General features: G+C 35.9%; 1 protein-coding gene across 2 annotated transcripts; it reads right to left on the bottom strand.

Moving 5' to 3' along the window:
* Nucleotides 1–587: 587 nt before the first annotated feature.
* On the bottom strand, nt 588–23,648 carry cnot3b (CCR4-NOT transcription complex, subunit 3b). 2 transcript variants are annotated; one of them, XM_051871493.1, is made up of 18 exons: nt 23,468–23,648; nt 17,717–17,780; nt 17,430–17,497; nt 16,251–16,325; nt 15,858–15,947; nt 15,386–15,514; nt 14,193–14,288; nt 12,648–12,867; nt 12,438–12,565; nt 11,345–11,398; nt 10,369–11,251; nt 10,122–10,227; nt 7,906–8,047; nt 5,904–6,000; nt 5,658–5,814; nt 4,555–4,687; nt 4,218–4,343; nt 588–2,037 (listed from the first exon to the last, which is right to left on the bottom strand). In XM_051871493.1, the coding sequence occupies exons 2-18, from the start codon at nt 17,739–17,741 to the stop codon at nt 1,939–1,941; spliced, it is 2,628 nt and encodes an 875-aa protein (XP_051727453.1). In that variant the 5' UTR covers nt 17,742–17,780; nt 23,468–23,648; the 3' UTR covers nt 588–1,938. The 2 variants fall into 2 exon arrangements, with proteins under 2 accessions (XP_051727453.1, XP_051727454.1); XM_051871494.1 differs by having other exon boundaries at nt 17,717–17,777; nt 23,468–23,635.
* Between the last annotated feature and the right edge of the window lie 1,583 nt (nt 23,649–25,231).

Here is a 25,231-nt window from a genome sequence, read left to right as displayed (position 1 = left end):
TGGCTCCAAACTTTTGAACATTACAGTATGCTTTCAGTAATAAACAGAGCATTGACTACAAACTTTTTGGTAATTTAGACACAGCAATGGAAATGATTCCATTAATCACTAAACCAACAACTTGCTATTTTTTATGAGCCAAAGACCACCAAACAATGCACATACATACCAAAAGCCAGTCTAGAACAGTGTATGAGTGGAGCAGAGCGGCAGAGATTTTCCCATCTGCGCTCTAAAGTGTCACAGCTTCAGCTCCATTTCCTTACTAGCAAGAAACTGTGAGCGATCACGAACCAAGAGAAAACACAGATGCTCTGATTTTCAAAAACCTGTCCCTCACTTCGCTTCCATCCTGAAAAAAAGACAAGCAGAGTGATACAAACAGTAAAAAAAATCCTAGGGCTGCTGGGACTGTACATCAGCAGCTAATCAAATCTGAGGACTGGAAATAACCATTAAAATGTGACTAAATTAAAATGATAATCAATTTCTTCACAAAGCAGTCAATATATTACGTTACTGGAAACAGTCTCATGAGAACAATGTAATTTCAGATTCTCGGCTATGATGAAAACCCAGACATCCTCTTTTTGAAAAGTAATTCTTTTATTTATATTTTACAGTCTTTGCTTTCATTGCAATGCTTTATTTTCTCTGTTTTTTTTTTTTTTATTACTCCAGTCCACTTTGCAAGTGTAATTTTCCATGCTGTTTAAATGATTTGGGGGGGGGTCAACAGAAGGAGAACAAATGTTCTGTACAACATTTTTCCAGTTAGGAAAAAATATATATATTTATAATTCACATTTCTGCTCTCTTCCACACGCTCATCAAGAAAGATAAACGTTACAATAAAAACAAGGTTGTGTGCGTGGGCATTTAGTAAGGTTGGGTATTTAATGCCCCATTCTTGCTGAATAGTAAAGAAATTTAAAAATGACTGACCACATTCCTCTCTACAGCAGAAATGAAACCGTGAAGTTTTAATGAAATCTGTAAGACATGCAAGTCTACTAAAAAGCCTGTCGCTTTCAAAAATTCACAGGAAATTTCAGCTGGAGAAGTACATTTACCCTAGTAAATGAACATATTCATTATTCCCTTTCTGAGTCCAAAGAAACCCTCTGTATAATCACTGATGAGAGTCACAAACCTGATCTGTGACGTGTACTTGGTCTCCTGTTTGTTGTCTACAAACAAAAATAGTGTGCTTGAGCTGGCAAGAAACTCATTCAGACTCATTATTTGGTGCCACAGTGATAGAACGATTATGAATATCGATATTTGAGTTTGGGGCATATACTTGCAAACTTATCTGTATGAATTAATACCTGTGCTTTGATCAGAGCCAACAAGGTAGGGGTGTAGCTACCCAAAAATCAAGCTTCCTAAGAGAAAACAGCATCTGTTATAGCTTTGTTGGACACATATATGCAAGAAAATGGCTGTGCCAAAGAATTTAATTGCTGTTTACTTTAAACGAATCGTTTGCTGAATGACACAGCTGTAGCTCAGAGGACTTGGATTAGTTTGGCTTTAGCTTATCAATATCATAGCAGAACTTCAGTGTTTTACACAATTAGCCATGGCTAAATAATTAATCCACACTGATTTGTATTTATCGTCATGTTGCTGATAGGGTGAATGTTTATTCAACTTCTTTGGCGCAAAAATGCTCCATAAAGTTCTCAGAAAGGGGTGATTTACCAGCGTTAAGTCTGATTGAATGAGAGGGCGGAGTCACAAAGAACACGGCTGGTGGGCGGGATGATTGTAAAGAGTGGGAGGGGCTCCAGATGCATTATGCACCAGCGAGACGTAAAACAGCCTCGCGTGTGCATCTGGGTCTCCTCCCCAGTGAATGAAAGAGAGAGTACATGTGTGTGTTGATTCAGTTCGGAATGTCGACAGTAGTCCTCCGTTCTAGTTGACCATCCTTCACTGAAGGTCCCGGTCCTCGAGGTACCTGTACTCAAATGTAAATCCTTCCTTTTTCCTCTGGCCCCATTTCTCATAGTCAAAGTAAATATATGTTCCCTGTAGAAAGACAGAAAAAAATGAACAGTACAGTTACATATTATTCTTTTTTGGGTTATATTCACACAGTGCTGGGTAGTAAGATTCCAAAATTAAAGGTGCGGTAAGTTGATTTTAAACAACGCTGTTGGACATTGTTGATATTTGAAATCAACCTAAACAAACACACCACTCTCTTCATTGCTCCGCCTCCAAAACTCACACTCCAATCCTAACCACCCTGCTCCGAGTCAGTCTCGAACCCCAGCCCGTTCGCTGCTGGCATGCGAGGCGAGTGCGCTAACAATGACGCTAAACACTGCATTCAAATAAAGCGCAGCTGATGAACGAACGGCAAGGAAGCACAAAAAATGAACGTACAGTACATTAGAGTAAATACAAAGTGTTCGTTGTTAGTCGCAAACAGCACAGCAGCTCCAGACAATCAAAACTGTGTTACTCAGATGAGAAGCGAGATTAAAGCAGCCTCCGTGTCTGTTTTCAGGCCTTCCCTCTTAGCTCTCTTCAGCGCTGGGAAGCTTTTTTAATATAAACGCGGGTCCTAAAGCGCTTGCCCAGTCATAAACCTTCATTCCAGTGATAGTCTTTTGAGCTCTTTTGTATTGTGTCCCATCTCTCGTTCTGCAGTTTTTTTTTTTCTTATTTTCAAATCTCCCTCTTGCTCGTTCTCTCTCCTCGACCGCCATACGCCCCCTAATGCTGATTGGTTAGACATTTGTTGTTGGTGTCAGCCCGACTAACTTCCAAACAGTGTTTTTGAAATTCTACTGAGTCCACCTTTAAGTACTTGTAATTAGATTATATTATGTTTTAAAATGCTCATAATCAGATTACAGTTACTGATTACATGAATACATATTCACACAATGGCAGTAAATTGTTCATGATTTATTGATTCTCCCCAATTAATCTTTTCTATCTTTTCTATTTTTCCATTCTAAAAAAGCCTACCATATTTATACGTTCAGAAAGTTACATACACACATTTTAATTATTATTTTTTTAATTATCCCGATGAACACATTAATTAATTATCAGCGAGTCAGTTAACCATGTATTACTACTGTATATCTTTTTTAAAGGCATGTAATGCAGGGATTTTAAGTTAATAAGTTAATAATGTCAATAATTTAACAACACAGTTGCATGTTCTCTGTTTTCTGATGTCGGTTAATGGTCATCTGGTCATATCTTTTTGTTTTGATTTTTGTGTTAAAGTGCTTGATTTTGATTGTTTTTATTTTTAAATTATTAATTTATTTAAAATTTACATTTTTTTTTAATTATTTAGTTAATTATTTGCTTTATCAGCTTACGAACCCCCTGCAGTTCCTTTACCAACCCAAGTTTGTAAAACTTTGATATTTAATACACTGTGTTGTTGATAACAAAAATGGAATATATTTTCTTTCTCTTTGTATTTTTATATTAATATGGTACAAGATTATTCTATTCATCAAAAGTAATCTTAGAGTAATCAAAACGTAGTAAGATTATATTGCCCAAAAGATTTAGGTAATATAAATTACATTGCTAATTACAATAACAATTTTCATCATGTAATTTGAAATCAGTAACTGACTACAGTTTGTAAGTAATCTACCCAGCACTGTATTCACATCTACACTACTGTTTAAAAGTTTGGGGTCAGTAAGATTTAATAATAATAAAAAAAGTATCTTGACAAAACAGTTGTGCTTCTTAATATTTTTGTGAAAACCACTGAGATACACTTTTTCAGTATACTGATGAATAGATTAAATGCAATTAATTGTTTGGTCCTGAAACTTCCACAGAAGATACATGTATAATATTTAGACGACTTCTATTATTAATTGCTATTAGGATGTGAAGAGAGTTTCAACCAGTATAACAAAAAGTGTTTATGAAAAACATTGCCTACCCTAGCATTAATGTGTCCATGCTGAATAAAAGTATTAATTTCTTTAGAATTTATTTTCTTTTGAACAGTAGTGTAAGACAACACTGTTAATAAACCAGAAATCAGAAATACAACAATCTCAGGTTTACTCGCCCCAAATTAGTACATAAAATGAACTGAAGTCAACATACTGGTCAGGCGCATTCCTGTCTAAGTATGCAGTTCTTGGCCAAAATATGATAAAAAGTTGACCGTGGCCCCAGAATCAGAATACAGCAATTGTTATAGTGTGACTCACTTGCTCAAACTCATCAGTGATGGTCTTGGGCTCCTCATGCCTCTGGAACCACATCATGTACTTTGTGTGGAACCTCCATGACTGTTTTTTCAAGGCCTTGGCTGCTAGATACTGCGCTTTTGTACCCTAGGGAGTGGAAAGGAACAATTTGTCATTTACCAGAAATACACCAATAAAAAGGGGCTGTAATCTGACTGTAATCCAGAAATCCCACTCAGAGATCAATAGTACCTCTATCTATCAATCAAACGCAAGCCATATGTGCTTACTGAAGGACAAAACAACCTGTTTGCAATTACTGAGGGCATTAACTATAAATGTGCAGACACACACACACCTCTAAGTAGTAAAAGATGAAGAAGAGGGTCTCTGTAGACAGTCTCTGGTAGAACTCCACAGTGTCAGAGTGAGGAGGTGGCACCTGGTGGTGAAAAGGCAGTGTTGGGCAGGGGTTCCTCATCAGGTACTGCCTGTGTGTCCAAAAAAAAAGTAAATGATTACTTCAAAATGATCAGCAAGTATTAAATCAAAACAAGTTTGCAAGTCAAACAATTCTGATCAACTGAAAAGGGATAGGATGAGATAGTATTTTTGTGAGAACCTAAGAATTCAAAATTAAGAAATTAACAAAAATAAGCACCTAAAAATAGCTATTTAATTGATTTCTTAGATAAATCAATAAATAATAACATTAATAAAAAAAAAAAAAATAATAATAATAATAATAATAATATATATATATATATATATATATATATATATATATATATATATATATATTTTTTTTTTTTTTTTTTTTTTTTAATTGAACGTAACTTTGATGTACCTACCTAATTTTTAAAATAAATACATATATGCAAAATAACAATTAATACAAATAAAAAAATAAAATAAAAAAAGTAAGTGTACCAATAGGAACGTTTTGGTAAATCAATCAAATAATGTTTCAAATGAAATGCCTTTTTTAAAATAATTAAAACACAGAATGAACCAATGTGGCTGCATCAGGCTGATCAGGATCAAACAAATGATCTTATGAAACATGTTACTATTTATGATTAATTTTAATTAAATACAGTGTTAGATATGAAAGCAGATTTTATGAAATATTTTGTGCAATAATGTTTTCACAGAATATTATCAAATGAACAGGTACATTAAAATATTAATTTATTTCATTTTTTGATTTACTTATTCCATTTTGAGTACTATGGCTGTTTAACAAATATTTTTCATTCTGCAATGCCCCAAAATATCATAAAGTTGCAGTAGATTTTATAGAATTGAATACAAGAAAAAGAAATGACGACAAACTGATGCAAAACATGGTCACATTGGAGTACAAGGTTCCAGGAATTCCCTAGAATTTGAGGCATGCGTGTAGTCACCTGTCAGAATCAGTGAATGCTAAAAAAAAATCGTATTTGTGTGTGCGCTCACCTGATCCTCTCAGAGTCGGACGGGTGAGGCATGTGCGTCCAGGCAGACTCCTGCATGGCTTGCTGGTAGAGTTGCTCTTTGGAGAGGGGGACGGGGCCCAGTGGACACACGCCCAACGAAGGGGGGATGCTTACCTCTGACAGAGCAGATTGAGAAGCTGGAAGAGGGTGAGAGAAAGAATGTAACCAAAAACATAGAGAACAGGGCAAGATTACCTTAGAGTAATGAGTACTTGCTGATACTTACCACTAGAAATATGTAGTGCAGACAGCTCTCCTTCTAACCCTGAGCTCTGGGCGACCCTCTCTACTATCGACTTTTGAGAACTCAGAGGCTCCTGAGGCTGAAGAGAGTGAATGCAGAGGGGAAAAATGCATTAAAATTTGACTCTAGTGATCTAGCACGTTCTCAAAACAGTGCCATGGGCAAATGATTAGGGATGATGAACAATTCCACTGAAAACCAAGAAGGTTATGCATAGAAATATGGAAACTTTATGGTGTCAAAAGAGACAAAATGCATACATACATAATAAATGTCAAATTATAAAGTTTCATAAATTATACATCCACATGAATGGCAGGACCCAGGGTTTCCCAGCAGAACACTGCCTAGAGCATCACACTCGCTCCACCAGCTTTTAGTCGTCTCACAGTGCATCCTGGTGCTCACACTTCCTCAGGTAAATGGCGCACACCTTCTTCCACTGCTCCAAGGTCCAGTTTCTACGCTCGAGTGCCCATTTTAGGCACTTTCAATAGTGGACAGCGGTCATCATAGACACTCTGACTGGTCTGTGGCTATGCAGCAGAGTGTGATGCACTTTGTGTTGTGACACATTCCTCTCATAATCATCATTAAAATTTTGTGTAGACAGTAGACCCTCTGTTGACTCGGACCAGACGAGATAGCCTTCGTTCCCCTCATGCATCAATGAGCCTTGGGCACCCAACACCCTGTCGCCAGTGTGTGGTTTGTTCCTCCTCGGATCACTCTTGGTAAATTCTCACCACTGCATCCCACAAGCCTAGTCGTTTCAGAGATACTCTGACCCAGTCGCCTTTCCATAACAATTCGGCCCTTGTCGAAGTGAAAACTAAGTGTTTGCTCACCATCTAATCTACCCAGACCTTAATATGTGGCCTTGTTAGGAGATTATCAACGATATTTGCTTCACCTGGGACTGGTCATAATGCTTTGGCTCATCAGTATATTATACAGTATTAATATTATTAAAGTGTGATGGTTGCAATGTTCAGTATGAATAAAATTATAAATGTGATTTAATTTATTATAATGTACACTAGGGTTGTCAAAAGTAACGACTTCGGTACCAAGGCGGCACTGAAATTTAAAAAAAATGTGATGATACCACCATTTCCCCCTAGAATTTTGAGCGCAGTTAAGCGGATTCTTAAACATCTCTGATTGGACATTCTGTTCACATGCTCAATAGATACGTCTGTGATTGGCTACAATGCCTAATGACGGATCCGCTGACAGACGTCTGCTTTTAAACACTCCCGTGTGTATCTGTGTAAGCGCTCTGTGAAGAGCATCAAAGATGTCTATTTACAACATGTTTTTGAAGCGTTGATCATTGTAGCCAATCACAGACATATCTGTTGAGCATGTGAACACAATGGCCAATCAGTGTTTAAGAATCCGCTCAACAGCTTTAAAAATTCTAGGAGGAAATGCTGGTAATTCTTATATGCTGATCTGGTGCACAAGAAACATTTCTTATTATTATCAATGTTGAAAACAGATGTGCTGCTGAATTTTTTTGGGGGGGGAACCATGATAATTGTTTTTTCATAAGCCTCTGAATAGAAAGTTTAAAAGAACAGCATTTATTTGAGTAGAAATATTGTGTAGCATTATAAATGACTTTACTGTCATTTTTTATCAATTTAATGAATGCCTACGGAATAAAAGTATTTGTTTCTTACAAGAAACTTCTGAACGGTACCGTACGTGTTTTCACAACTACTCAGGCTCTCAACAGCTTTTATTTTATCTAAACTTCTAGTAGCATTCAGGCAGTGAGAAATAATTAAAGAGTAATTTCTCTGCCTGTTCCTCATCTAATCTCAGTTTGGCAAAACACCCCATGAAGTCAAATTTGCAGAGCACTATCGGGCAACAGCAATGCAGACTTCGCCTTTACACCCACACATCAAACAGATGTAGTGTGCTGTAATGACACACAATGTTGCGGAGTATGTGCTAATGTTGTGTGACTGACCTTGATGGTGTCGGCAGCCTGTGTGTATGAGTGGGGGCCGTTCAGCAGGCTGCCACCGCATGGTTTATTCTCACTGTACGATGGTGAGGGCGAGCTGGGCGGCAGTGTCATCGACACCAGAAGGCTGGACCCACTGTCCTTACTGTTTTGACAGGAGGGAGAAGAGCATTTAGAAAATTGATTTAATGGGGAATAACACACATTTGCAAATTCAGAAGTTATTTTATTTTCCAGGAAATTAGTGATATCCAGTTTTAATGCAAGTTTTACCATTTTATTCTCCTCTAAATTTGTACATTAGCTGAAAAGTGGCGTTTTGCTCTTTTTTTAATATAGAACTTTATACAGATTGTTGTCAAAGCAGCTTTACATTAAGCAGGAAAAAAAAAACTTTTAATGTTGTAAAATGCATCAATTAAGAAACAAATTCAATTTCATCTGTAAAGCAGCTCTACAGAAGACAATAGTGTCATTATTCAGCTCAAATCAGTTCAATGTTGATTCAATTCAGTTCAATAACAATGTCAATGTTACAAAGTTAGTGTCATTATCCAGCTTCAATCTTTAATATTACTGAACATTATTTGTCTTTGATGTCTATTAATCGAATATTAACCTTACAAAAAAGGTGTCATAATGCTAGGTTGTTGTACCACATTCCAAATTATTATGCAAGTGACATATCAGTAAGATTTCAGTACAATAAACATTCAGATCTTAGTTTTTCTAAGAAAATGTTTGTTTGTTTATTTGTCCATGTCTTTTTAGATAACTGGTACCAATCTCAGACAAAATAATTTGCCAGGTCTATGGAAACCCTACTTAGAGGTTGTTCCACATTATTAAGCAAGTCACAGTTCTCATGCAATGTGGGGAGGAAGAAAGATCTTTCTGAAGATGAAAAGCATGAAATGGTCCAATGTTGTGCAAAAGGCATGAAAACAACTAATATTGTGTGAATACTGAATGTAGATTATCAAATTATCATAAGATTTGTGAGTGATTTAGAGCACAGCAGAACTCGGTCAGATAAAGGCTTATTAATGAAAGTTCCTGTCAAAAAAATTAATTGTATTAAAAGGGCAGCTATAAAAAAAAGCCAGTGTTGAGCAGCAAACAGATATTTGAAGTTGCTGGTGTCTCTGGAGTCTCAAGAAGCTCTCCATGCAGGGTGGCAGTTGTGTGTAAAGATGCATTTTAGCCACCACTAACCAAACCTCAAAAAGAGAAACATTTACAGTGGGTGTAGAAATACAATTTCAAACAGTTTTATTGCTGTGGTGTTTTTTTGCAGCATGGGATAGTGCATAGTGCATTGTATTTCAGAAGGCACTACCCTCCTTTTTATACCATAGCTGAAAATGGCCAGTTATGAACTCCACATATCTTGCAAATGTCATTTTAATACCCTCAGAGACCCTAAAGGGACCTTCCATCTCACTTCCCAATATTCCAGCCCAAATCATCACCCGCTAGCTCCCTGCTGACGCCGCAGTCTTGTTGGAACACGGTGGCCATTCACCAAACATTTAAACTATTAAAAACTGTTTAAAAATGAGTCTTCATGTATTTCTAAACCCACTGTAAATGTTTCTCTTTGTGAGCTTTGGTTTGGAGTGGCTGAAATGCATCTTTACGCACAACTGCCACCCTGCATGAAGAGCTTCTTGAGACTCCAGAGACACCAGCAGCTTCAAATATCTGTTTGCTGCTCAACACTGGCTTTTTTTTTTATAGCTGCCCTTTTAATACAATGAATTTTTTTGACAGGAACTTTTATTAACAAGCCTTTATCTGACCGAGTTCTGCTGTGCTCTAAATCACTCAAAATCTTATGATAATTCAATAATCTTCATTCAGTTTTCACACAATATTAGTTGTTTTCATGCCTTTTGCACAACATTGCACCATTTCATGCTTTTCAGAAAGATCTTTCTTCCTCCCCATATTGCATGAGAACTGTGACTTGCTTAATAATGTGGAACAAGTAGGGTTTCCATAGACCTGGCAAATTATTTTGTCTGAGATTGATACCAGTTATCCAAAAAGACATGGATAAATAAACAAACAAACATTTTCTTAGAAAAACTAAAATCTGAATGTTTATTCTACTGAAATCTTACTGATATGTCACTTGCATAATAATTTGGAACGCGGTGTAGGTGGTTGCCAGGGCAATGCTAAGTGCTAAGTGTTGTAAGCAAGCTAGTACTCACGGCTGATTTGTTGAGGAATTTAAGGATGAGGATTGGCTGTTCTGTGATTGGCTGGCACTGTTGAGGGCAGAGTCTGACGTGCTGTCTGCTACCACAGCACTATAACCTGAAAGGTGTGGGGATATTTAAGTAAAAATGTGAACAAAATTCTATTTATTACAAATATTTTTGTGTCTTCTTATAATACAATACTGTTTTAGAACAAATTGATTACTTTTTTCTAAATAGACAGTTATCTTGCACTCACTTGTACCACCGTTTTGTTTCGGCCCACTAGGTGGCCGTGGTAGCGCAGCACTTCCCACTGCATTTCCTGACCCTCCATTGCTTCCGATAACTCCCACATTGCTCCCTGAGGTCAGTGTGCCTCCCACAGGGCTGGGAGCCACCAGAGGTAAAGGCTCCACAGCAGACTGTGTGGACCCAAGACCCAAAACACCAGGCCCTGAGCTCAAGAGGCTTGTGGAGCCTAGACTTCCGTTAGTCCCCACTGAGGTTATGACTCCACTGGAGTTTGTACTGCTAATATTCGTTCCAATCGATGCTGACAGTCCGCTGCCTATGCAACCTGAAGCCGCCGCTTGCGCGTAAGGCGCTGGGGTGGATCCGCTCAAAAACCCAGTCATGCTGTTCAAGGATGCCGGCATCCCTGAAAGGACCAGACCGGGCATCTGGTTTGTGGTACTCGTCACCGACGTACCTTTCCCGAGGCCCAGACTGGAGGAAAGACTCGTTCCCAATGAAGGCTGGCTCGGTGAGCTGGGTGTCAGGGGGCACAATGTGCTGGTGTTGGGTGGCGATGTGGAGCTGGATGTTGGGAGTAAGATACTGTTGTTGGAGGAGGCAGAGTTGGTGCCGGAGTGGGAGGAGACTGCGTTTTTGGGCTGGTGCTGCTGTTGTTGGGATTGTTGTGTTTGTTGCTGTGTTGCTGAACTATAGCTGCCAGAGTTCTGGAGGGGGCCGCCCATGTTGCCTAAGAGGCTGCTGCCCCCTAATGCCGAGCTTCCACTGCTGGCGACAGTAGCCATGGAGATTAAAGAGTTTGAAGAGGCTCCCGAGGATGAGGATGAGGATGAGAGTGAGGAAGAGGAGGATAGAGATGAAGATGGATTTCCATTCTTGATAGGAGACTGCAACAAAATGATTTCTGAATTCAGTGTCAGGCCAAAAATTGAAAGGACCATAAGACTTTTAGAACAGTGATTTTGTGTATCTTTTCTCACCTGACTGATTTCACTGTCTGTCGAGCGACCTCTTTTCTTATCATCTTCCGAATTCTCATAGGCACAAATGAAGAGAACATGACATAGAACAAAAACAAACCAAACAAATTACTGAATTGCTTTTTATATCCATCCACATCTACGTCATTCACAGTGAAAATAATTTATCCAAAAATAAGCAATTTCAAGTGTTTTAGTAGTTAAGAAAAATGTCCATGAACAAATCGGGGTCCTGTACATCAAATGTGCCTTATTTTCAGGAAATATGATATTTAAATACATTTTCATGATAACTTGCATAAACTTCTATTGGATAAATTTGTCTGTTGGTAAGCAGATATGTTGCTCTGACTAGGGATGCACCGCCACCAATATTAAAATTCAAGCTAATACTGATAACTCGATAATTATTTATAATTATTATACATTCATGTTACAACCAATAACTGCTAAATAAATAAAACAAAATTAATTAAATAAAATTAATATATTTATCTTGGTACAATTAATAAATTAGTTTCCAAATTAATTATTTTTTAAAATTAAGTTAAGTTTTAAATGATACAAGTGAAATTCATTTTTAAATTTCCTAAAAATTACATTTAACAGTCTTATTAAATTTTTGGTGTTTTTTAAAGATTTACTGACCAATAACTGATTAAAACACACTTGAATTAAAATGAATATATTTTATTATTACAATTAATAATTAAATTATTATTTATAACTTATTTTTTATTTTTATTTTTTAAATTAATAAGTTTTAAATGCTACAAGTGAATTTAGGCATCACAACATTATATTGTTCAGTATGAAAAATGGATATTATTTTTTATATTTGCTAAAAATTACATTTAACAGTATTATTTTTTTGTGAATTTTAGATGGCAACAAAGGTAATAAAATTGTAAAAATCTGTAGAAATAAGCATGCACAATTAAATATCCAATATCAATACATAATGCCATGCCAATACCAAAAACATTAAAAAAAATAAAATAAAATAAAAAACTCTAATACTGGCCAATAACTGGTATGGTGCTGATATATTGTGCATCCTAAGCACTGATTAAACTTTAGGTCTGCTGCTCACCGTAGTGCAAGTAGCCGGAGAGGGAGGTATGGGAGATGATGACGTTGTGGAGGTTGGTGTGGAACTGGAGTGCTGGAAGATCTCGTCCTCTGTGTGACCTTGTGGAGATGTGGTACCTAGTGGCTGGGCTACAGGAAGGAAAAAGGGAAAAAAGTTACAATTAAGAATAAAAAAAACAATAGAATTCTGACATGTGCACCAAACACTTACGAATTTCCTCTAAATCAAGGTCATCATAGATGAACTCATTCTCCTCAAAGTCAGGATCCTGAGAGGAATCAAGGTAGTACTCGACGTCATCTTTAATCTTGCGGATGGAATCCACCTGTATTGAGTCATTGTCCAGCATTCGAAGGATGGTTTCCAGCATGCGGATGTGATACCGGTGCCTCTCGATCATTCGTTTCAGTTCCTCGATCCGATCCTGCTTCTGAGGTCACAGCATCACAGCATTGAAAAAAAAAAAATATATATATCATTCTGATGGGAATGACCAGTCACTTTAACAGAATGAGTGAAACTGCTGACAATAGCCAGGTTTTCATTACAGATTTGCGCAAAACTTTTGTGATATTTTCAAAACGTTGATAAAAAACTATTGCGAAATGGTGGCGTTTCCATCAACTGATGTTATGCGACTAAAACATAATTTTTTCCTCTCACAATAAGTCGTTCTAAAAATCATGGCAACGGATGTTAGTAGGTTTAAGTATATCGCAGCCACTGCACTAGACATTATTTTTAATCGAAGGAGATGTAGGCGTGTTATCCAAGCATTAATGGTAAGGAAAGCCCCTTATACTTGGGAGTGGCCACGTATGAGGTGTTTCTGGGTGTTTGTCCCTCCTATCTGCTTCGAGGTCTTGATAAATTGTGGCATTTCTTTGTTATTTAGAATCCAGTATTCTCGCAATTCTTTTGTCTTTTATGAGTTTAATATAGAATTCTGTCTCGTCTTCTGTCCAAACATCTTTAAAGAATGATCGACTTTTACGTACGCCAGGTGACCTGTAAATGCGAAAAAAAAAAAAAAAAAAACTGTTTCCATTGCAGTTTTGTGAAATATTCCTTTTTCGAATTGCCTAAAAATCCACCTCATGCGAGCGTAAAACCTTTTTTGCGATATATGGGGGTTTTTGCGAAATTGACGTGTTTCCATTGGCTGTATTTTCAATTCGCAATTTCAATTTGTGCAATTTGAAGGGTAATGGAAACTCAGCTAGTGTCTAACAAAATGGTATTACTATTATCATCATGTTTTTTTGTTTGTTTGTTTGTTTTTTGGGATATGCGCCATGGTAATCCCATAATATTCTGTTAAGTACCCTGGAGTACAGTAAATACTATGGCACATGAATATGAAAATCACTACTAGAGAACTATCACTTGATACCATCATATTTTTTTTGCATTATTATTTTTTCCTTTTTAAAAAAAGAAAGAATTGAAATTTGAACAAAGTACACATATATCCTTGGCATCAATATCACTAATTAATTTGTCATTTAGCTAATTTGTCACTTTTATCCAAAGTGACTTACAGAAGGGCCAATCACCCAATAAGTGTCTTGTTTAGGACACTTAACACAAAGGGAATCATTCATGGATCACCCATTGCTGGGTTTGAACCAACAATTTCTTCATGTTTCCAGCCCATAAATTTAATTATTAGGCTAGACAATCCCACATCAAACAGCTGCATTGCAAAAGATGAAAAGGATGAGAATAAAGAACGCAGGAAGAAATGTAACTGACCTCTTTGTCTCCTTTCTTTTTCCTGGTCTGGACAGAAAGCGATTCAACCTCGCTCTCGAACTGATCCACTTGCATGTTCAACGTGTCTATCGTGTTCTAGTTGAACCAAGGTACAAAGCAGAAGTAGATGACATCAGTAAATGATGCAAACAGAGCAACAGTTGAGATGTGCATGTTTTTTGCAGAATAATCTGGTATGTGGCAGTTTGAAAAGCTGTAGAACTTCATGCTATTGTTTGCCAAAATACGCTCACGACAGTGAGATGGATGCAGCTTTCAGAACCAGGTGATACAGTGGCTTTCCAACAACTGGGTAAACAAAAAGAATATTGAAAATGACTTAAGGTCATAACTACCACTGTTCAACAAATTTTCACGGGTGAAATCGAGTCATTTCAATAAAAATCAGCACGATCATGCGAGTGTGAAAGATTTACCTACACATATTTCGCAACGGGAATGTTCGAATTCGAAAGCCGCTTAGTTTGAAAGTGATTTCTGTACTGTGAGCTGTGCTTCATACATAGCTACACTATTAACAATGGATGTTTTTTTGCCTGTGAAATTTCGCTAATGTAACCGCACTTTAACTGACGTCACAGTTCAGAACATACTGCAGAATTCATGTCTTATTAAAATAAAAGTGGATGGAATAGATGCAGACTGTAGTAGAATTTAATAATAAATACACTGGATTACTTGTTTATCATATCAATCCTCATATAAAAGTAATATCAAATACATCCACTTCACTGGCAACCAAAAATGCGATCACGATATTTGCCTTTGCATACATACAGTAGATTGCTGGACCATTACAAGAAGTGGGAGTTCAGCTGCTCTTTTTTCACTCCTCCCCTGACAGCAGCCGCCTACTATCATCTACATTAAAAACAAGCTTTTGGCATCTAAAATGATCCTAATGTTTCATCATATTGAGTCGACACAAATCCTTTTTAGAATGACAGGAATTTTTGTCAAGTCAACATGAAATCAAAAACAAATCCTATTTACTTTCTTTATGCACATTTCTTGTCTTAATGTGAATAATTTTTTGTTGCATGTTAGGCAAAAGAAAAAAAAAAAAAAGATAAAATCAAGGTCCATCCTACTTTTCCACATTACAGAAGTCAAATGTGTTGCAAACAATTCACATTGACTTTAATTCGAGTGCTTCACACTGCCGTTCTTACCGTTAGCCACTGCCCGACCTCTTCTTTCTCTTTCTGTGCAGGATCGACTTTCTGAGCAAGACCGAGTCCCTCTTTAGAGTATGCTTTTGTTTTGGTTTCCCGTTCCACAATCTTAAACCGCTCCATTTGCTGTGAAAAAACAAAAACTCATAAATCAGTCAAAAGTACAACATTTTGTTTTACTGTGTGCCAAAGCTGAGCACTTTTCTGCGTATTTTGTTTCAGAATTTGGATTTATTGGTCTTATTTGGATTTATTACTTACATTATATTAAATAATAAATAATTGATTATTTATTTATTTACAAAAAGGTCTTAAAGTTCACATCTCAAAGACTTTACCTTACTGAAAACATTGCTAATGTACTTCATCCAATAAAAAAATCTGATTTATGTTGTTCAAAGCATATTAAATCTGGCATTATTTATTAGTATCAAGTCTTTCTGTTAGATTTAAACAGACATCTACTTACTGTCTCAATGAGTTTGCGATTCTCTACTAGCTGTCTTTTGTCTTTGATCTCATTGGAGGCGACCCATGTCTTAATCTGGTCACGAAGGCGCTGCAGAACCAATGCAGACAGAAAAAGAAAGAGCATGCAGAAAGAAAGAATGAAAGAAAATTGAGCTGGACACCTGAAATCAAGCATGCCCGACTCGTCCTGTGCCGCCAAGCACAGAGGACGCGCACATACATGACCCTCGGCGTGGGTAGCGCTTGTCCTTATGGTTACCAATAAAGACAAACACACCATGAGCAGTAAGACAAGCCAGTGTTTTACAAATGAAAGGAAAAGCAGTTCAATCTTTCAATAATTCAATTGATTCACATATGGCCAAGTTTGTGATCAACAAAAAATTCTCACCTGTAATTTTTTAATCTCTTTTTTGAGGTCAGACTCATATTTTTCTTTTTGGTTGGCATTGGCTGCATTGTGAAGCTGAAAAAAAAAAAAAAAAATGCAAACATATAAATTATTTATAATTTAATTTAAACGGATTCTACCCGGCTTGAATCATAAGAAGGTGATTGTAAATTTCAATAATATGTTGAAAACTCTGGAAAGAACTGAACTTTTATTCTATGCATTGCATATTCTATACACTGGGCCTCACTCAAGAAGCATGAGCAAAACAAATTTCAATTTAATGTGATCATTTACCCATCAGTACACTTGTTTATATTGTGAAAAGACATTAAATCTTATGGGTTTTTTTTAACCAGACCAGAAGACAAGGTGTGTCACACAGACAGTGTCTCTCTGAACACACACACATCATCCTGCTGCCCACACTTACCAAGATGAACCACAAAGAGATATAGTGTACAATCACATCTCTGAGCATAAAAAGAAATGAAAAGCTGCACAATAAACTAGGTGTACTTCCTTAAAAACTCTTCATATTCAGAAACGTCTTATATTTCATTGATTACATTTGTTCATTGTAGGAGATTGAGATTGTTCACTGTGGTTTAATGTAAATGCTGAGCAAGGATGTTGTTGTGGGTGTGAATTAGTTTGCAAATCTGCTTTGCTGTTTGATTTGACTTTTTCTTTTCAAAAATGGCCACAGGGAGCTTCTTTTTTTAATGCAAGCATAGCATTACTACTGTACATTTGATTTTTTACAACATTTTTAAATATATAATATATATTACTGTTCAAAAATTTGGGGTTGGTAAGATTTTTAAAAATGTCTCTTATGCTCACCAAGGCTACATTTATTTGATTAAAAATACAGTAAAAACAGTAACATTGTGAAATATTATTACAATTACAAATAACAGTTTTCTCTTTTAATATTGTAAATTTTTTTTTTTTTTTTTTCATTTTTTGATGAATAGAAAGTTCTAAAGAACAGCATTTATTTGAAATTATAAATGTCTTTACTGTCATTTTTGGTCAAATTTGTGTGTCCTTGCTAAAAAAATGTGACAATCTATTGTAAAATATTATTCTTAAAACAGAAAAAAAAGAAGACATCTAAAATATAATTAACATGATAAAATGAGCTTTTAAAAAAGTGCTCTAGTCATTTCTTACCTTTTTCCAAATGTCCTCAAACTGCTCTACCCCTTCTGCAACTTTTTTCAAACATCTGTCTATTTCGCCTGAGGAGAGAGAAGCAAACCTTCAGTACATGATGGGATGAGGTGAGACCAGGCCACATTCTCAGAAACAACACATACACATGTGGGGTTGATACAGCAGATAATGCTAAATAATGTAAGCTATTCATGTAGCATTCTCCTCAAACTAAGGTGCACACAGATATCTTCCAAAAAGACCATTAAACATATATGGCCAGAAAAAGCCCCTGTTATCATTACCTTGAAGTTTTCTTTTATCAGCCATGACTTCCTGACTATGATGTTTTCTTCATGCCTTCTTCTACTGAAAGAAATAGAAGAGAAAATTAGCACTGTAGCTCTTCATTCATGGTGCTTATGAAATCATCTGGCATAGCAGGGCTCCAGGCTAACATTTGAGAGCAGTTATTGGGAAAATTAATAATATTATATGTTTGTTTCTTGGAAATGCACATTTGACAGTAAAGCACTGAGTTGGAGTTCAGATGCAGATAACATTAACTTTTATTAACAACAGTAACATGCAAAAAATAAAATAAAATAAAATATATAAAATAATACATATAATATATATATATATATATATACAATTTAAAGCGAAAAATGTAAATATTCTACTCATATTAAATGCACCATTGTTTTTCTATATTATCATACTGCAGCTTCAGTGATTATAGAATTTCACTTGCTTGCTTTCTGTGTAATTCATTAGCAATTTGAAGAAAAGTTTGTTTTTCATGACACTTTGTGACTTTTCCTACTTCATCAGTATAAATAAAAATGCCAAACTTTGACAAAAAATGATTTCTTGATTTGATATTTATAACAATGATTTCATAATGTCTAAATATAAATTAATGGGGACAATCTTCGAAGGATGAATAAATAATATTTTTGGTCATTACATTAAAAATAATAATATTAACACAATGGTAACACTACAATAAGGTTCATTGGTTAACTACATTAGTTAAACTAATAATGAACTGCACTTCTACAGCATTTATCAATCTTTGTTAACGTTAATATCAACATTTACTAATACATTATTAAAATCAAGAGCTGTATTTGTTAACATTAGTTAATGCAAAATGTTAACAAACATTAACAAATACAGTAACAAATGTAATGCTCATGGTTAGTTCATGTTAGTTAATACATTAACTAATGTTAATGTAAAGTGTTACCAAAATAACAATTAAATTGGATAATATTTAAAGCTTTAAAGTGCTGGGAAAAGTGTGAAGCACTTAAAAGTCCTTAAAGTGCTTTAATTTCACTCTCAAAAGGTTGTACAAACCCTAAAATGAGTAATGTAAAAACATTTGACTATTCCTGCCACAATACCATGGTTACATTTACCATTACTACATTAAATCCATGACAAACGTTGGTGATTTGTGGACTGAAAAGCCTTCTATAATGGTACTGGATAATTACACTGAATCTCCCAGAGCTGTGAAAAAACAGTGTCACGTGATCGAGATAGGCCCGCAAGTAAACCTGTTCTGAGCTCGTGCTGCACTGTCTATTATTGGTCCGAGCTGATAAATGGTAAACGAGCTGATAAACGGCAAACGAAACAAAGCGGAACAAAACCGCGCTAGCTCAGTTTCGTTCTGCTTTTATTTCATTTGCTGTTTACAACAGAAAGCTGCTTATCAGTTGGGCAATGTGGTGATGGCACCAGTGCAACCTCTAACAAAAATTAGTTGCACAGACAGGAAAAAATTTGGTTGCAGTCTGGAGCCCTCCATAGTCCCTTACAAATGACTGGATTTGTAAGAAACAAGACACATTATAACGTGCTTCAAAGCCATATGTCCAAATAGAGAACACAAGCCTTTTAGACGGATGGCCTATTTTATAATTACATGTTTTTCCCTGAACTATTAGTGTAATTACTGTAATGGCACAGAGACGTCATTACAAAAACACAAATCGACTCTTGTGGTTTCTGTAGGGAAGGCTGGACAGGTTTGGTGTGAATACAAAAAAGCAAATCTTTTTACCTTTAGTAATTATGGGACCAGCTGTAAGACTGAACCCAATGGCGTATTTGACTTGTCAATAAGCTGCAGTGAAAACTATACATATTTTATATGTAAAGCAAATCAAACAAAGTCTGTTTTTATTTGCCATTTGGGGCAGGGTTTTATGCTAATATGGTATTATTATACCATAATAATAAACCTGCATAGGAAAAAAAATAATTAGATTAGATTTTATTAGATTAGACACAACTTTATTGTTTTTATCTAACCAGAAGTGCAAATAGCAATATGATTATAGATAAAATATTATTATCAGTTGTATAAAAAATGCAGGGTTTTAGGTAGAGATTAATATAATAGCATGGCAGTAATGACTTAGTAATAAATAATAGTCTTCGGTGCAAGTCTTTACAAATAGCTGCACAGAAAACACAGAGATGAAACTCACATCATTGGATGAGATAAAATGTTGAAATGTTGTCAATGTTTTGAGAGCGCCACAGAGCCACAGTGTTTACACTCTCTTTGGAAGTCAACCTATGAATTGCTTGTATCAAGTAACTAAATATAGTAATGAATCATTTGTTTATCATTTGTGTAGACAGGCATATCTAGTCAAATATATACTTGCACACTCAAAGCATGCATTGGGATGCTCACAACAAGTATGCCGGTGTGAAACAAAGATGTGTGATCTCCTCAGTCTAAATTTAGAGAATGCATTAATCTATTCTTCACACATCTCACATAGAAGAGACTTCCAATGATGCCGACATGTAATCCATGTTTATTAGATTCAGAAAACTCAAGGATTTTGTTCAACACAAACAGCATGTACTTATATATTAAAAAAAAAAAAAAAAAAAAAAAGGTTCAGTGGGGTTTTTTAAACAATTTTAAAGAACGCTTTATGCCAAAAGGAAAAATGTCTTTAATAATTGCATAATATTTTCATGTTTAACAGGTTATTTCATTTTTTTCTAGAGATAAAATATGTTTGAGCTGTTTAATTTATAACATTTAATTGAAATTAAAAAAAAATTATAAAATTAATTATCAAATCCATTAAACTAAATCCATTATGATCCCATGATGGGAACCCCTTAAGGTTCTATAGGGCTTTTCACACTGTGCTTACCGTGGGTTACTGTCATTCTAAACACCGCTTTTAACCCTGGGTAAAGGAACATTCACACTTGTAATTTAGTTTAATGTACAGTACACTTTAATGTACAGTGTGTTAGAATGTTAAGACTAGATGCTTAGCAACCGACAACCAATCGCGTGCCTCATATTAACGTGCTTTGGACAGTCACGCGTCTAGCTTTGAAACAGTAGTTTCAGCATTTGAGAGGGAAAAAACTTCAAACAGCATCAGGAAACGCGACAACTGCAGTGAAGAAGAGTTTCATTCTTCCCTTTTATAGTCTGAAAAGTCCATATATAATATGAGGATGCATTGTGAAACATATCAAGTACTGTGCTCTTCCAATCAGTGACACTGACACCACAAATATGCAAATAAGGAAGTCAACCCAGGGTTTAGGAATGTACAGTGTGAAACGTCAGTTTATAAATATCCAGGATTAAGTATTAACCTGGGTAAAGTATAAGCAGTGTGAAACGTGAAGCAAGAAAACCCTAGATTCCGTTTACCCGGGGTTTACAATGACCCAGGGTTAACTATTTCAAGTGTGAAAAACCCTTATGTAGAACATTTTCTTCTAAATGGCTTTTCACACTGCGCTTAACCCTGGGTTATCGTCGCTCTGAACACCGCTTTTAACCCCGGGTAAAGGAACGTTTCAAACTTGTAATTTAGAAGAGGGGTTAGCACCGCTTTTTACCTGGGGTTATGAAACCCTGCTCTGGAGCACCGGTTTTGCTGTGTTAAGCCCGCATTGCAGGGCCAAACTTGTACAGTGTGAAATGACGCAGTGTTAGAACGTTACGCCTAGACACTTAGCAACAGACAACCAATTGTGTACTCATATTTGCCTGCTTTGGACAGTCACGGAAACACTGCACATTGTATATAAACAGTAAATTCAGCGTTTAAAAGGAAAAATGTCAAATGCTGACAGTAAACGTGACAATTTGAGTGAAGAGACCGTTTCATTCTTACCTTTATAGTCCGAAATGTCCATTCGGTATAAACTCGATAGTACAGTCGGCAATACGAGGATGCGCAATGCTAGAGCTATGTAAACAAGTCACATGCTGCATTTATTCAATCAGTGACATTGACACCACAAATAAGCAAATAAGAACATTAACCCAGGGTTTAGGAATGTACAATGTGAAACGTCAGTTTATGAATACCCGGTATTAATTGTTAACCCCGAGTAAATTATGAGCAGTGTGAAACGTGAAGCTAGATAACCTAGGATTACGTTTACCCGGGGTTTAGAATGACCCAGGGTTAACTATTTCAAGTGTGAAAAGCCCTTACGAGTACATAATACTTTGAAGGCTTTTTAAATTAAAGATCAATCAAGAAGCTGAGATTGCAAAGAGCTGGGGTTTTATATGAGGGTTGTTTCTTCAGTAAATAAAAAAAGGTACAAAGGCACATGACAGCAAGAAGCATACTTTGAAGCCTACATGTATAAATGATTAAATAGCCTCTTTCTGCCCTTTCAAAGGACTATCAGCATTTACACAAATCTTTCTGGTACTGCACTGCCAAGGCTAGTTACAGCGCATACAGAAGAAATGGATTTGTTTTTTGACAATTTCAACATAATTGGCTTGACTTAAAGTCAGCATGAAACACAAGTTGTAGTAGTCTTTCTTATTATGATGAATAACTGAGTGAAACGGCTTCTCGAACAAGAAAAAAAATGTAGGGCTGGACTTGATTTTGTCCATTTGGGAATTGATTGATGTGATCTTATGTGAGTGACAGGTTGTCCCGTCCTAGCACCAGTAAACATCATCAGAGAAGAGATGTTATAAGACCAAAGGGAAGGGACAATACTTTCAAATAATAATAATAGTGCACAGATAAATCATTTATAATAAACACTGCAATATCCCAATAAAAAAAATAAATTGCCAATTTTGATTTAAAGGTGACTTTAACCTGTTTTTGGTCATGGTCAGTAAAAACATCCGATTTACTAGTCAAATACATTCTTGAAAGGTATAACACAAATTAGACAACACTGTCAGGACAAATATGCCAAATTAAATAATAAAACAGCAGAAATGAAGCATTCATTTTATCAGACAGATTTCTAACTACAGTGATCACCGTCCAAACACAGCTAGCTGAGCAAGATACATCAGCTTCATTTCCCACAATGAAGAAAGACATTATTTCATGCATCCATGCACTTCCATAATGACTAGTTATATATATATATATATATATATGTGTGTGTGTGACTGAAGCAGAAATCTAATAGTGTATAGAAACGTGTCATTCATTCTTCAGCAGTCCTGATCACCATTTAAAATATAAACAAAGATGACAGCTGCATGTCAATCATAATTCTCTGACACAGTCGCGCGCATCCGTTGAGTTCTCGCAACAATGTAGCGCGTGCAAATACAACAACTGGCAGGTCGCGAGCTGAACCTCCATCAGATATGTTAACAGTTTAAAGTAAACCTAAACCCCCAGATCTCACAGTCCTGGTGATAACAGCTCATTTAGAGCAAGCTCGGTTTTAAATGGTACTAAATAATATTTCAGCAATATGAAACCAGAGACTGCCACTGTCTTTCCATGCATGTGGCTTCTTTTATGAGCTCTTATCCAACTTCATTCGCATATACACTACTTTTTCTACATGACGAGACACTGATGCGATAATATTATCACTTAAGAGGAGTTAGAAAGCGCAATTCCAGCAAGCAGCTCGCGAGCCTGTAGTGAACGCGACCGGCTCAAGCTTTTTTTTTTTTTTTTTTTGGCTGGGATACAAATTGGAAAGGGAAAAAAAGCAGCACGTAACTGAAGTGACGCTCCCACGTTGTGGGGATGTTTTACCTGATTTTCCTGAGTTTCACGTTCCCTCTTAATATCCCCTTCAGTTCCGCCACAATTCCCCAACTTTTCACGCTATATTTTTATTTCCTATTATTTCTATTCGCCAAACAATCACTTCTCGCATCAAAAATGGCCGCCAGGAACACCTCCTCCGCTGGTGCGCTGGAGTCTTGTGGCCCCACCCACTAATCCGCCATTGGGTGCCGGCCATCAGTTGTCGTCTCTCATTGGATAAGAGGAGCTGTCTATCAATTCGCAGTGCTTGACAGCTTCCGTGCATACCGAGTGATGGTTGGTGTATATGGAGAGGTTAAAGGTGTACCGGGATATCTTGTATTTGTCCGACTTACTATGGTTTCTAGTAGTAACTATTTTGTACAAAAGTAGGACGTTTCTAACAAATCCAGTACTTTCTTTATTCACAGCAATTTTCAGAATCTAAGATGCTGCTGTTCACCATCAATACTGTTACGCTTGTCAAACAGCTTGTTTGGGAAACAGATATATGGGATTCGGGATATGAAAGCTAGTAAAAAGTAAAATAATTTCTAAACATAAGCCTTAATTTTTTAGACCTTTGATTAAGTAGTTTACACTTGTTACTACAAAGCAAGACTGTAAAGACGATTTGAAATGACTGAAATAAGTTGAAGTAATAAAATGACTTTTATTTTATTTAACCAGGAAGGTCCCATTGAGATACACTATATTCTACCAGGGAGTCCTGGCAATAAAAATAAAACTATATAGAAATAATTTTAGTTTAATATGGAAATTAAACAAAATATTCAAAATATTAATAAATAGTACAATAGTATATAAATAACCTCTCGAGTTCTTGAAAGAGTATTATTGATGGATGAAATAAGACAAACCAATAACCTTTCTAAGTGATATTTATATAGACAATCCAGTGCACTTTCATTTGCCAATGATTTATGATCTGCTGTTATCTTGAAATCATTTGGAAAAAAAAAAATAACTTTCTCAAATAAGATGCTGGTTTTTTTTTTTTTTTTTTTTTTTTTAAATGCACAAGAAAAAAAGCATCTTCAAAAACCATTCCATTTAAAGACTGTTGATTGTTGTAAAAGCATTTTACTACTGTTTACATAAGAAAATCAACACATTACCAAAAGTATTCAATGAACAGAGAATGAGATGGAAACACATTATGAACAACTGACCGAGCTGACATAAAAACACAACAGGCCTATTCGTTTTTCTATCAACCATGAGTCTTACAGTGTTTGTTACCACACATCTCGATGTTCAAACCACAATGAACATGATTAGACTAGATTTGAACTAAACAACAGCATAAAAACTGGTTTAAATCAGAACACACCCATAGAAAAGTGTTTGCAGCATGTTGCTGCACGGCAGTGATAAAGTCTTTAACTTGACATAGAGAAAGAGAGGGAGAAATAAGTGATTAACTTTGGTTTGGATTCACAAAAGACTTCATAAAACCAGTTCAACACAACTATCAGTCCATCCACGGCATCGCAATACATCCCAGTTCAATTTCATCTTCTGTAACAAAAGCTAAGACTGATGAAGCAATGACCTTGTTTCAAACAAATAGTCCTTAAATGGGAAACATTCGGAAATCGGTCATTGATTATAGACACTTGCGGCACATGAATGTATCATTTCAATCTACTGATTTCAGGTATTAGCATTTGTAGTACTAAAGGTGTTCCTAATACTATTTTAATAAATCAGTAGATATACAAGCCTGATAGTTGTGCTGTAATATGT

This window comes from Ctenopharyngodon idella, chromosome 19 (assembly GCF_019924925.1).
Source record: "Ctenopharyngodon idella isolate HZGC_01 chromosome 19, HZGC01, whole genome shotgun sequence".
NCBI lineage: Eukaryota > Metazoa > Chordata > Actinopteri > Cypriniformes > Xenocyprididae > Ctenopharyngodon > Ctenopharyngodon idella.
Note: the sequence above shows the minus strand (reverse complement) of the source record. Positions and strands in the feature narration are given on the sequence as shown.